Source organism: Oncorhynchus clarkii, chromosome 22, assembly GCF_045791955.1.
Source record: "Oncorhynchus clarkii lewisi isolate Uvic-CL-2024 chromosome 22, UVic_Ocla_1.0, whole genome shotgun sequence".
Taxonomy (NCBI): Eukaryota; Metazoa; Chordata; class Actinopteri; order Salmoniformes; family Salmonidae; genus Oncorhynchus; species Oncorhynchus clarkii.
In genome coordinates this window covers 48041426-48056382 of record NC_092168.1, presented here as the reverse complement: position 1 = coordinate 48056382, position 14957 = coordinate 48041426, and the positions used below count along the sequence as shown (strand labels likewise).

The following is a 14957-nucleotide window of genomic DNA, read 5'->3' as shown; positions in this document are numbered from 1 at the left end:
GACCGTAACAGACTCCCTGTCTCTGTGTGGACCGTAACAGACTCCCTGTCTCTGTGTGGACCGTAACAGATGCCCTGTCTCTGTGTGGACCGTAACAGATGCCCTGTCTCTGATGTCCTGTCTCTGTGTGGACCGTAACAGATGCCCTGTCTCTGATGTCCTGTCTATGTGTGGACCGTAACAGATGCCCTGTCTCTGATGTCCTGTCTCTGTGTGGACCGTAACAGACTCCCTGTCTCTGTGTGGACCGTAACAGACTCCCTGTCTCTGTGTGGACCGTAACAGACTCCCTGTCTCTGTGTGGACCGTAACAGACTCCCTGTCTCTGTGTGGACCGTGACTGACTCCCTGTCTCTGTGTGGACCGTAACAGACTCCCTGTCTCTGTGTGGACCGTAACAGACTCCCTGTCTCTGTGTGGACCGTGACGGACTCCCTGTCTCTGTGTGGACCGTAACTGACTCCCTGTCTCTGTGTGGACCGTGACAGACTCCCTGTCTCTGTGTGGACCGTGACGGACTCCCTGTCTCTGTGTGGACCGTAACAGGATGCCCTGTCTCTGTGTGGACCGTGACGGACTCCCTGTCTCTGTGTGGACCGTGACGGACTCCCTGTCTCTGTGTGGACCGTAACAGACTCCCTGTCTCTGTGTGGACCGTGACGGACTCCCTGTCTCTGTGTGGACCGTAACAGACTCCCTGTCTCTGTGTGGACCGTAACAGACTCCCTGTCTCTGTGTGGACCGTGACGGACTCCCTGTCTCTGTGTGGACCGTAACAGACTCCCTGTCTCTGTGTGGACCGTGACGGACTCCCTGTCTCTGTGTGGACCGTGACGGACTCCCTGTCTCTGTGTGGACCGTAACGGATGCCCTGTCTCTGTGTGGACCGTGACGGACTCCCTGTCTCTGTGTGGACCGTAACGGACTCCCTGTCTCTGTGTGGACCGTGACAGACTCCCTGTCTCTGTGTGGACCGTGACGGACTCCCTGTCTCTGTGTGGACCGTAACAGACTCCCTGTCTCTGTGTGGACCGTAACAGACTCCCTGTCTCTGTCTGGACCGTAACAGACTCCCTGTCTCTGTGTGGACCGTAACAGACTCCCTGTCTCTGTGTGGACCGTAACAGACTCCCTGTCTCTGTGTGGACCGTAACGGACTCCCTGTCTCTGTGTGGACCGTGACAGACTCCCTGTCTCTGTGTGGACCGTGACGGACTCCCTGTCTCTGTGTGGACCGTAACAGACTCCCTGTCTCTGTGTGGACCGTGACGGACTCCCTGTCTCTGTGTGGACCGTAACAGACTCCCTGTCTCTGTGTGGACCGTGACGGACTCCCTGTCTCTGTGTGGACCGTAACAGACTCCCTGTCTCTGTGTGGACCGTAACAGACTCCCTGTCTCTGTGTGGACCGTAACAGATGCCCTGTCTCTGTGTGGACCGTAACAGATGCCCTGTCTCTGATGTCCTGTCTCTGTGTGGACCGTAACAGATGCCCTGTCTCTGATGTCCTGTCTATGTGTGGACCGTAACAGATGCCCTGTCTCTGATGTCCTGTCTCTGTGTGGACCGTAACAGACTCCCTGTCTCTGTGTGGACCGTAACAGACTCCCTGTCTCTGTGTGGACCGTAACAGACTCCCTGTCTCTGTGTGGACCGTAACAGACTCCCTGTCTCTGTGTGGACCGTGACGGACTCCCTGTCTCTGTGTGGACCGTAACAGACTCCCTGTCTCTGTGTGGACCGTAACAGACTCCCTGTCTCTGTGTGGACCGTGACGGACTCCCTGTCTCTGTGTGGACCGTAACAGACTCCCTGTCTCTGTGTGGACCGTGACGGACTCCCTGTCTCTGTGTGGACCGTGACGGACTCCCTGTCTCTGTGTGGACCGTAACGGATGCCCTGTCTCTGTGTGGACCGTGACGGACTCCCTGTCTCTGTGTGGACCGTGACGGACTCCCTGTCTCTGTGTGGACCGTAACAGACTCCCTGTCTCTGTGTGGACCGTGACGGACTCCCTGTCTCTGTGTGGACCGTAACAGACTCCCTGTCTCTGTGTGGACCGTAACAGACTCCCTGTCTCTGTGTGGACCGTGACGGACTCCCTGTCTCTGTGTGGACCGTAACAGACTCCCTGTCTCTGTGTGGACCGTGACGGACTCCCTGTCTCTGTGTGGACCGTGACGGACTCCCTGTCTCTGTGTGGACCGTAACGGATGCCCTGTCTCTGTGTGGACCGTGACGGACTCCCTGTCTCTGTGTGGACCGTGACGGACTCCCTGTCTCTGTGTGGACCGTAACAGACTCCCTGTCTCTGTGTGGACCGTAACAGACTCCCTGTCTCTGTGTGGACCGTAACAGATGTCCTGTCTCTGTGTGGACCGTAACAGACTCCCTGTCTCTGTGTGGACCGTAACAGACTCCCTGTCTCTGTGTGGACCGTAACAGATGTCCTGTCTCTGTGTGGACCGTAACAGATGTCCTGTCTCTGTGTGGACCGTAACAGACTCCCTGTCTCTGTGTGGACCGTAACAGACTCCCTGTCTCTGTGTGGACCGTGACGGACTCCCTGTCTCTGTGTGGACCGTGACGGACTCCCTGTCTCTGTGTGGACCGTAACAGACTCCCTGTCTCTGTGTGGACCGTAACAGACTCCCTGTCTCTGTGTGGACCGTAACAGACTCCCTGTCTCTGTGTGGACCGTAACAGACTCCCTGTCTCTGTGTGGACCGTAACAGACTCCCTGTCTCTGTGTGGACCGTAACAGACTCCCTGTCTCTGTGTGGACCGTGACGGACTCCCTGTCTCTGTGTGGACCGTGACGGACTCCCTGTCTCTGTGTGGACCGTAACAGACTCCCTGTCTCTGTGTGGACCGTAACAGACTCCCTGTCTCTGTGTGGACCGTAACAGACTCCCTGTCTCTGTGTGGACCGTAACAGACTCCCTGTCTCTGTGTGGACCGTAACAGACTCCCTGTCTCTGTGTGGACCGTAACAGATGTCCTGTCTCTGTGTGGACCGTAACAGACTCCCTGTCTCTGTGTGGACCGTAACAGACTCCCTGTCTCTGTGTGGACCGTAACAGACTCCCTGTCTCTGTGTGGACCGTAACAGACTCCCTGTCTCTGTGTGGACCGTAACAGACTCCCTGTCTCTGTGTGGACCGTAACAGATGTCCTGTCTCTGTGTGGACCGTAACAGACTCCCTGTCTCTGTGTGGACCGTAACAGACTCCCTGTCTCTGTGTGGACCGTAACAGACTCCCTGTCTCTGTGTGGACCGTGACGGACTCCCTGTCTCTGTGTGGACCGTAACAGATGTCCTGTCTCTGTGTGGACCGTAACAGACTCCCTGTCTCTGTGTGGACCGTAACAGACTCCCTGTCTCTGTGTGGACCGTAACAGACTCCCTGTCTCTGTGTGGACCGTCTCTGTGTGGACCGTACTCCCTGTCTCTGTGTGGACCGTAACAGACTCCCTGTCTCTGTGTGGACCGTAACAGACTCCCTGTCTCTGTGTGGACCGTAACAGACTCCCTGTCTCTGTGTGGACCGTAACAGACTCCCTGTCTCTGTGTGGACCGTAACAGACGGACTCCCTGTCTCTGTGTGGACCGTAACAGACTCCCTGTCTCTGTGTGGACCGTAACAGACTCCCTGTCTCTGTGTGGACCGTAACAGACTCCCTGTCTCTGTGTGGACCGTAACAGACTCCCTGTCTCTGTGTGGACCGTAACAGACTCCCTGTCTCTGTGTGGACCGTAACAGACTCCCTGTCTCTGTGTGGACCGTAACAGACTCCCTGTCTCTGTGTGGACCGTAACAGACTCCCTGTCTCTGTGTGGACCGTAACAGATGCCCTGTCTCTGATGTCCTGTCTCTGTGTGGACCGTAACAGACTCCCTGTCTCTGTGTGGACCGTAACAGACTCCCTGTCTCTGTGTGGACCGTAACAGACTCCCTGTCTCTGTGTGGACCGTAACAGACTCCCTGTCTCTGTGTGGACCGTAACAGACTCCCTGTCTCTGTGTGGACCGTAACAGACTCCCTGTCTCTGTGTGGACCGTAACAGACTCCCTGTCTCTGTGTGGACCGTAACAGACTCCCTGTCTCTGTGTGGACCGTAACAGACTCCCTGTCTCTGTGTGGACCGTAACAGACTCCCTGTCTCTGTGTGGACCGTAACAGACTCCCTGTCTCTGTGTGGACCGTAACAGACTCCCTGTCTCTGTGTGGACCGTACAGATGCCCTGTCTCTGATGTCCTGTCTCTGTGTGGACCGTAACAGACTCCCTGTCTCTGTGTGGACCGTAACAGACTCCCTGTCTCTGTGTGGACCGTAACAGACTCCCTGTCTCTGTGTGGACCGTAACAGACTCCCTGTCTCTGTGTGGACCGTAACAGACTCCCTGTCTCTGTGTGGACCGTAACAGACTCCCTGTCTCTGTGTGGACCGTAACAGACTCCCTGTCTCTGTGTGGACCGTAACAGACTCCCTGTCTCTGTGTGGACCGTAACAGACTCCCTGTCTCTGTGTGGACCGTAACAGATGTCCTGTCTCTGTGTGGTGGACCGTAACAGACTCCCTGTCTCTGTGTGGACCGTAACAGACTCCCTGTCTCTGTGTGGACCGTAACAGACTCCCTGTCTCTGTGTGGACCGTAACAGACTCCCTGTCTCTGTGTGGACCGTAACAGATGCCCTGTCTCTGTGTGGACCGTAACAGACTCCCTGTCTCTGTGTGGACCGTAACAGACTCCCTGTCTCTGTGTGGACCGTAACAGACTCCCTGTCTCTGTGTGGACCGTAACAGACTCCCTGTCTCTGTGTGGACCGTAACAGATGCCCTGTCTCTGTGTGGACCGTCACAGACTCCCTGTCTCTGTGTGGACCGTAACAGACTCCCTGTCTCTGTGTGGACCGTAACAGACTCCCTGTCTCTGTGTGGACCGTAACAGACTCCCTGTCTCTGTGTGGACCGTAACAGACTCCCTGTCTCTGTGTGGACCGTAACAGACTCCCTGTCTCTGTGTGGACCGTAACAGATGCCCTGTCTCTGTGTGGACCGTAACAGACTCCCTGTCTCTGTGTGGACCGTAACAGACTCCCTGTCTCTGTGTGGACCGTAACGGATGCCCTGTCTCTGTGTGGACCGTAACAGACTCCCTGTCTCTGTGTGGACCGTAACGGACTCCCTGTCTCTGTGTGGACCGTAACGGAGATTCCAAGACGAACCCTCAAAACAAATCATATTAATTATGTCAACATTTCTTTCATCCTGCCGGCTCAGAGTCGGTATGCACACGCGCACGCACGCACAGTTTCATGTAAAACCACTACCATCTCATACCGTACCTGTGTTCCTGTGAAGTTCAGGACAGACTGCATATTCCTCCCATTGAAGATGTTCACCTACATGGCAAGACAACATAACTGACTCGGTTTTTCGTTTTTCACCCACAATGACTGACACAGTGACATAATAATAGTTAGCCTAGTCGATCTAGTCTGTGTGTGTTTTAGCCATGGCAATAATAGTTGTCTATAGCACACACAGCACAGATGCAGTAAAGAGATAAATTGAACTGACCAAAACAATGGAAATGCCATGGCAACGCCACTCACCCCCCCCCCCCCCCCCCCCTTAAAAATGTGCCTACATTTAAGCTATTGTTTAAATGTGTATTTCACACTATGTGGGGTAAACATCAGAGTGTAATGCTTGTATGGATGTCAACCCCGACACATGTTTATGTCATCGCCACTAATCAACTTATATTTCAAAATGGCTAAGAGTACCACCACCAATTTCTATATGGCTAGCTATGCTACCAGCTTACACGAACAGAAGTTAGCGTTTAGCAGATATTTTTTTATAAACTGAAAATAACTATTTCTAAATATTAGTCAGCGAAAACAGCGAAATAGATCTAAATTCAGATTTTAGTAACCACATTGTGGGCCTGTTAACACGAAAAATCATGACGAATATCCACATTGTAAAATCAGAATTTTTGAATGTGCGCCAAAGGAGTCCTTGTTCTTCCCTCACGGTCTGTTTGCCTCTTTAACACATGTAGAGTACAGCTCTCAAAAATATTTTAGCTCAATGACGGGAAAGCATTCAGACCCCTTCACTTTGTAGCAAATGTATATAATTAAAAAAAAAATTTTAAAAAAAAAACGGAAATATGACATTTCCATAAGTATTCAAACCCTTTACTCAGTACTTTGTTGAAGCATCCTTGGGCAGCGATTACAGCCTTGAGTCTTCTTGGGTATGACGCTACAAGCTTGGCACATCTGTATTTGGGGAGTTTCTCCCATTCTTCTCGGCAGATCCTCTCCAGCTCTGTCAGGTTGGATGGGGAGCGCCGCTGCACAGCTATTTTCAGGTCTCTCCAGAGATGTTCGATCGGGTTCAAGTCTGGGCTCTGGCTGTGCCACTCAAGGACATTCAGAGACTTGTCCCGAAGCAACTCCTGCGTTGTCTTAACTGTGTGCTTAAGGTTGTTGTCCTGTTGGAAGGTGAACCTTCACTCCAGGCTGAGGTCCTTAGCGCTCTAGAGCAGTTTTTCATCAAGGATCTCTCTGTACTTTGCTCCGTTCATCTTTCCCTCAATCCTTACTAGTCTCCCAGTCCAGTCCCTGCCACTGAAAAACATCCCCACAGCATGACGCTGCCACCACCATGCTTCACCGTAGGGATGGTGCCAGGTTTCCTCCAGATGTGACCCTTGGCATTTCGGCCCAAGAGTTCAATCTTGTTTCTCATGGTCTCAGAGTCTTTAGATGCCAAGCGGGCTGTCATGTGCATTCTACTGAGGAGTGGCTTCCATCTGGCCACAGTATCATAAAGGCCTGATTGGTGGAGTGCTGCAGAGATGGTTGTCCTTCTGGAAGGTTCTCCCATTTCCACAGAAGAACTCTGGAGCTCTGTCAAGGTAATTATCGGGTTCTTGATCACCTCCCTGACCAAGGCCCTTCTCCCCCGATTGATCAGTTTGACTGGGTGGCCAGCTCTAGGAAGAGTCTTGGTGGTTCCAAAATTCTTCCATTTAAGAATGATGGAGGCCACTGTGTTCTTGGGGTCCTTCTTGGGGTCCTTCAATGCTGGTACCCTTCCCCAGATCTGTGTCTCAACACAATCCTGTCTCGAAGCTCTACGGACAATTCCCTCGACCTCAAGGCTTGGTTTTTGCTCTGGCATGCACTGTCAACTGTAGGACCTAATATAGACAGGCGTGTGCCTTTCCAAATCATGTCCAATCAATTGAATTTACCACAGGTGGACCCCCAGTCAAGTTATAAAAACATCTCAAGTATGATCATTGGGGTATTGAGCATAGATTGAAGTTTTTTTTTTTTTTACTTAAACCATTTTAGAATAAAACACAACAAAATGTGGAAAAACTTAAGGGGTCTGAATACTTTCCGAATGCACTGTAAATAAAGGTTACTCTCTCGTTGACAGACTACGTAGATATTGAGCATCTGACAAAAAATACACACAATTTTGGTTCTGGGTTAACCAAGATTAAATGAAAGCTAAATAATTGTTGTATACAAAATGAGCTCATAATACTTACATAGCCCAGAGCTTTGTCTCCCCTGGGTACCCCGGTAATGTAATCTGTACAACAGAAGAGAAATAACAGAAATAATGTTAAAACTAGATCACCATTGAACTGTTCTATATAGAATGTTGAAACTAGATCACCATTGAACTGTTCTATATAGAATGTTAAAACTAGATCACCATTGAACTGTTCTATACAGAATGTTAGAATGAGATCACCATTGAACTGTTCTATATAGAATGTTAGAATGAGATCACCATTGAGCTGTTGCATTCTGGAACATTAAGAATCAAGCACAGAACTAAGACATTCCACAACACATTACTGTACCAAACCCAGAGATTACAGTATGGAGCATCCCACTTTTACAAAGTGACAAAATAACATGAGTAGGTGAAAGGCCATGTACGCAGTCCTAAACAGAGGAAGGAGTGTTGATGGAGACAGAAGAGACATCAGTAGATGGGAACAGTTTGATGGCCTAAACTTACCATCTTCTCCATCAGCATTGAAGTCACCGACAGTCACAGAATAACCTGGAAGTAAACATCAAATAAATACCAAATAAGCCAGAAGACATGGTGCCAGCTGAGTAGAGAACCGTTGACGTACTACATTCTACAACAACAGACCATGCACAGTTTAACAACATTGCTAAATCCTCTGCCACAAAACCCTAAGAGCTCATTAAACTCTTTAACGATAGTTATGAGCCTCTTACAGAGCCAAAACAAGAGCTTCAACACCACTTGACAACATGCTAATCAAAGTAAGCAAACATATATTTAACCAGAAAATGAATATGTCCCACTACGGGCCCTGGTCAACAGTAGAGCACTATAGAGGGAATAGGGGCCCGTTTGGGACTCAGGACAACAGGACTTACCTAAATAGCTGTCATCGTACTGAGCGCTGGCAGACTTAGTGGTCAGCTGGTTACTGTAAGGAGTGTAGTATTGTCTATTGAACCTGGTGATGATCTCAGAGATATCATCACTTATCAGCTGACCTGTAGAAATAACATACAGCGTCATACATTATTTTATTTATTTTTACCTTTATTTAACCAGGCAAGTCAGTTAAGAACAAATTCTTATTTACAATGACGGCCTAGGTCTAGGAACAGTGGGTTAACTGGTCTAGGAACAGTGGGTTAACTGGTCTAGGAACAGTGGGTTAACTGGTCTAGGAACAGTGGGTTAACTGCCTGTTCAAGGGCAGAACAACAGATTTTGTACCTTGTCAGCTTGGGGATTTGAACTTGCAACCTTCCGGTTACTAGTCCAACGCTCTAACCACAAGGCTACCCTGCCGCCCCACATATCACCTTATGTTATTAATAACATACAGCGTCGTACATATCACCTTATGTTATTAATAACATGTTATTAATAACATCAGGGCTTCTACTCCTTAATAATGACAAAATGTTCAGGGTCAGAGGGTGAGAGAGGGTAACATGTTACTAATAACATCAGGGCTTCTACTCCTTAATAATGACAAAATGTTAGTGAAAAAGCAGGGTCAGAGGGTGAGAGAGGGTTTGTGTAGCCTAATTAATTTTGGTTGTGCTTACATTTTTCACAAAAAAATGCTTCAAGGTTCACAGAATGTGATAATCTAATATATACTGAGTGCACAAAACATTAGGAACACCTTCTACTATCGAGTTGCAGACTGGCATTGGCACCCATACAAATGTTGACCGTTTTTAAATTCCACCCCTCCCTAATCAAATTCACTCAGTGCCTACCCAGCATAGCAGCAGCCAATGAGCCGCCCCGTTACGAACAACTTTGAACAACTTTGACTCACAACAGGATGTTGCGACGAGCAGCACACCCAAAGAGAAACAACATCTCAACCTGTTACCTGAGTCACAGAATTAAGAGACCACTTCTAGGGAGAGAGAATGTTTTTGTAATGTTACACGGTTGCCATGTTCTCAGAGTACAAGATATTGTCCTGGACGCATTTTGTGGGACTGTTGCTAGAACATTCCTGTGTCCAGTTACCTGAGGTTTAGGAGAAAATTCCATCAATGTCCCACCAAACATACAGAGAGCATGGCTGCTTTGTTCTCTTCTCAGAACATAAGATATTACTGTTATAGACACATTGCAAGAACATTCCTGTGTCTAGTTGTCAGGACGTCGCCTGATGGTCCCAGAGGAAACATCTTGTTACTGTGGCCCAGCCCATCAATACTCTGATTGGTCAACCACTGTTACTGTGGCCCAGCCCATCAATACTCTGATTGGTCAACCACTGTTACTGTTGCCCAGCCCATCAAGGCTCTGATTGGTCAACCACTGTTACTGTGGCCCAGCCCATCAAGGCTCTGATTGGTCAACCACTGTTACTGTTGCCCAGCCCATCAAGGCTCTGATTGGTCAACCACTGTTAACTGTTGCCCAGCCCATCAAGACCTGACTGGTGAACCACTGTTACTGTGGCCCAGCCCATCAAGACCTGACTGGTCAACCACTGATCCACATCACATCTTGTTACTGTTGCCCAGCCCATCAAGGCCCTGATTGGTCAACCACTGATCCACATCACATCTTGTTACTGTTGCCCAGCCCATCAAGGTTCTGATTGGTGAACCACTGTTACTGTTGCCCAGCCCATCAAGGCTCTGATTGGTGAACAACTGTTACTGTGGCCCAGCCCATCAAGGTCCTGATTGGTCAACCACTGTTACTGTGGCCCAGCCCATCAAGGCCCTGATTGGTCAACCACTGTTAACTGTTGCCCAGCCCATCAAGACCCTGATTGGTCAACCACTGTTAACTGTTGCCCAGCCCATCAAGGCCCTGATTGGTTGGTGAACATCTTGGTTCACGGCATTCTGATCTTCCTGCTATGTCGACATGTCCATCTCAGTTATCAGTTCAAGAGCACTTCCTCTTATCTGTGACTGTATTCATGATACAGCACTTCCTCTTATCTGTGACTGTATTCATGATGCAGCACTTCCTCTTATCTGTGACTGTATTCATGATGCAGCACTTCCTCTTATCTGTGACTGTATTCATGATGCAGCACTTCCTCTTATCTGTGACTGTATTCATGATGCAGCACTTCCTCTTATCTGTGACTGTATTCATGATGCAGCACTTCCTCTTATCTGTGACTGTATTCATGATGCAGCACTTCCTCTTATCTGTGACTGTATTCATGTATTCATGATGCACCACTTCCTCTTATCTGTGACTGTATTCATGTATTCATGATGCAGCACTTCCTCTTATCTGTGACTGTATTCATGATGCAGCACTTCCTCTTATCTGTGACTGTATTCATGTATTCATGATGCACCACTTCCTCTTATCTGTGACTGTATTCATGTATTCATGATGCAGCACTTCCTCTTATCTGTGACTGTATTCATGATGCAGCACTTCCTCTTATCTGTGACTGTATTCATGTATTCATGATGCACCACTTCCTCTTATCTGTGACTGTATGCATGTATTCATGATGCACCACTTCCTCTTATCTGTGACTGTATTCATGATGCACCACTTCCTCTTATCTGTGACTGTATTCATGATGCACCACTTCCTCTTATCTGTGACTATATTCATGATGCACCACTTCCTCTTATCTGTGACTGTATTCATGATGCAGCACTTCCTCTTATCTGTGACTGTATTCATGATGCACCACTTCGTCTTATCTGTGACTGTATTCATGTATTTATGATGCACCACTTCCTCTTATCTGTGACTGTATTCATGATGCACCACTTCCTATTATCTGTGACTGTATTCATGATGCACCACTTCCTCTTATCTGTGACTGTATTCATGATGCAGCACTTCCTCTTATCTGTGACTGTATTCATGATGCAGCACTTCCTCAACAATATATGTATGTTTGGTAGGACATTGATAGAATATTCTCCTAACCCTCAGAAAACTGGACATGTGAACGTTCCCATGAAACGTTTCTAGGACATTTAATATCTTAAGTTCTGAGAACATAGCAACCACATTCTTGGTAAGTTCTATTTGACATTAAGGGAATGGTCTCTGGGAAACATTCCTTGCACATCACAAGAACATTCCTATGAGACTCTTAAGGGAATGTTCTCTAAAGTTGTGGGAACGTTTGTTGTTAGCTGGGCAGTCACTCCTGCAAGCCAGTGTCATGATCTCACAGACTACTGCTCACTTGTCAGCCTAAGAGCTGCATTCACCACAGCTATTTTTAGGCAGTCAAAGCATTACTGCATTGACAACAACCACTGTTAGGCAGTCAAAGTATTACTGCATTGACAACAGCTATATTTAGGCAGTCAAAGTATTACTGCATTGACAACAACCACTGTTAGGCAGTCAAAGTATTACTGCATTGACAACAGCTATATTTAGGCAGTCAACGTATTACTGCATTGACAACAACCACTGTTAGGCAGTCAAAGTATTACTGCATTGACAACAGCCACTGTTAGGCAGTCAAAGTATTACTGCATTGACAACAGCCACTGTTAGGCAGTCAAAGTATTACTGCATTGACAACAGCTATATTTAGGCAGTCAAAGTATTACTGCATTGACAACAGCCACAGTTAGGCAGTCAAAGTATTACTGCATTGACAACAGCTACAGTTAGGCAGTCAAAGTATTACTGCATTGACAACAGCCACAGTTAGGCAGTCAAAGTATTACTGCATTGACAACAGCTACAGTTAGGCAGTCAAAGTATTACTGCATTGACAACAGCTACAGTTAGGCAGTCAAAGTATTACTGCATTGACAACAGCCACAGTTAGGCAGTCAAAGTATTACTGCATTGACAACAGCCACAGTTAGGCAGTCAAAGTATTACTGCATTGACAACAGCCACAGTTAGGCAGTCAAAGTATTACTGCATTGACAACAGCCACAGTTAGGCAGTCAAAGTATTACTGCATTGACAACAGCCACAGTTAGGCAGTCAAAGTATTACTGCATTGACAACAGCTACAGTTAGGCAGTCAAAGTATTACTGCATTGACAACAGCTACAGTTAGGCAGTCAAAGTATTACTGCATTGACAACAGCCACAGTTAGGCAGTCAAAGTATTACTGCATTGACAACAGCCACAGTTAGGCAGTCAAAGTATTACTGCATTGACAACAGCCACAGTTAGGCAGTCAAAGTATTACTGCATTGACAACAGCCACAGTTAGGCAGTCAAAGTATTACTGCATTGACAACAGCCACAGTTAGGCAGTCAAAGTATTACTGCATTGACAACAGCCACAGTTAGGCAGTCAAAGTATTACTGCATTGACAACAGCTACAGTTAGGCAGTCAAAGTATTACTGCATTGACAACAGCTACAGTTAGGCAGTCAAAGTATTACTGCATTGACAACAGCCACAGTTAGGCAGTCAAAGTATTACTGCATTGACAACAGCCACAGTTAGGCAGTCAAAGTATTACTGCATTGACAACAGCCACAGTTAGGCAGTCAAAGTACTACTGCATTGACAACAGCCACAGTTAGGCAGTCAAAGTATTACTGCATTGACAACAGCCACAGTTGGGCAGTCAAAGTATTACTGCATTGACAACAGCTACAGTTAGGCAGTCAAAGTATTACTGCATTGACAACAGCCACAGTTAGGCAGTCAAAGTATTACTGCATTGACAACAGCTACAGTTAGGCAGTCAAAGTATTACTGCATTGACAACAGCTACAGTTAGGCAGTCAAAGTACTACTGCATTGACAACAGCTACAGTTAGGCAGTCAAAGTATTACTGCATTGACAACAGCTACAGTTAGGCAGTCAAAGTATTACTGCATTGACAACAGCCACAGTTAGGCAGTCAAAGTATTACTGCATTGACAACAGCCACAGTTGGGCAGTCAAAGTATTACTGCATTGACAACAGCTACAGTTAGGCAGTCAAAGTATTACTGCATTGACAACAGCTACAGTTAGGCAGTCAAAGTACTACTGCATTGACAACAGCTACAGTTAGGCAGTCAAAGTATTACTGCATTGACAACAGCCACAGTTAGGCAGTCAAAGTATTACTGCATTGACAACAGCCACAGTTAGGCAGTCAAAGTATTACTGCATTGACAACAGCCACAGTTGGGCAGTCAAAGTATTACTGCATTGACAACAGCCACAGTTGGGCAGTCAAAGTACTACTGCATTGACAACAGCCACAGTTGGGCAGTCAAAGTATTACTGCATTGACAACAGCCACAGTTAGGCAGTCAAAGTATTACTGCATTGACAACAGCCACAGTTGGGCAGTCAAAGTATTACTGCATTGACAACAACCACAGTTAGGCAGTCAAAGTATTACTGCATTGACAACAGCTACAGTTAGGCAGTCAAAGTATTACTGCATTGACAACAGCTACAGTTAGGCAGTCAAAGTATTACTGCATTGACAACAGCCACAGTTGGGCAGTCAAAGTATTACTGCATTGACAACAGCTACAGTTAGGCAGTCAAAGTATTACTGCATTGACAACAGCTACAGTTAGGCAGTCAAAGTATTACTGCATTGACAACAGCTACAGTTAGGCAGTCAAAGTATTACTGCATTGACAACAGCCACAGTTAGGCAGTCAAAGTATTACTGCATTGACAACAGCTACAGTTAGGCAGTCAAAGTACTACTGCATTGACAACAGCCACAGTTAGGCAGTCAAAGTATTACTGCATTGACAACAGCCACAGTTAGGCAGTCAAAGTATTACTGCATTGACAACAGCCACAGTTAGGCAGTCAAAGTATTACTGCATTGACAACAGCCACAGTTAGGCAGTCAAAGTATTACTGCATTGACAACAGCCACAGTTAGGCAGTCAAAGTATTACTGCATTGACAACAGCCACAGTTAGGCAGTCAAAGTATTACTGCATTGACAACAGCCACAGTTAGGCAGTCAAAGTATTACTGCATTGACAACAGCCACAGTTAGGCAGTCAAAGTATTACTGCATTGACAACAGCCACAGTTAGGCAGTCAAAGTACTACTGCATTGACAACAGCCACAGTTAGGCAGTCAAAGTATTACTGCATTGACAACAGCCACAGTTAGGCAGTCAAAGTATTACTGCATTGACAACAGCCACAGTTAGGCAGTCAAAGTACTACTGCATTGACAACAGCCACAGTTAGGCAGTCAAAGTATTACTGCATTGACAACAGCCACAGTTAGGCAGTCAAAGTATTACTGCATTGACAACAACCACAGTTAGGCAGTCAAAGTATTACTGCATTGACAACAGCCACAGTTGGGCAGTCAAAGTATTACTGCATTGACAACAGCTACAGTTAGGCAGTCAAAGTATTACTGCATTGACAACAGCCACAGTTAGGCAGTCAAAGTATTACTGCATTGACAACAGCTACAGTTAGGC

General features: G+C 47.3%; 1 protein-coding gene across 2 annotated transcripts in view; it reads right to left on the bottom strand.

The window, feature by feature from the left end:
- LOC139380981 (integrin alpha-V-like) overlaps window positions 1-14957 on the bottom strand; it is a 72279-nt gene that overhangs the window by 35215 nt on the left and 22107 nt on the right. For both annotated transcript variants that reach the window (XM_071124191.1, XM_071124192.1), the window contains 4 exons: window positions 8463-8585; window positions 8068-8112; window positions 7586-7629; window positions 5352-5408 (listed from right to left, as the gene is read on the bottom strand). In XM_071124191.1, the coding sequence (XP_070980292.1) occupies window positions 5352-5408; window positions 7586-7629; window positions 8068-8112; window positions 8463-8585 (269 nt within the window). The remainder of the gene's footprint in view (window positions 1-5351; window positions 5409-7585; window positions 7630-8067; window positions 8113-8462; window positions 8586-14957) is intronic.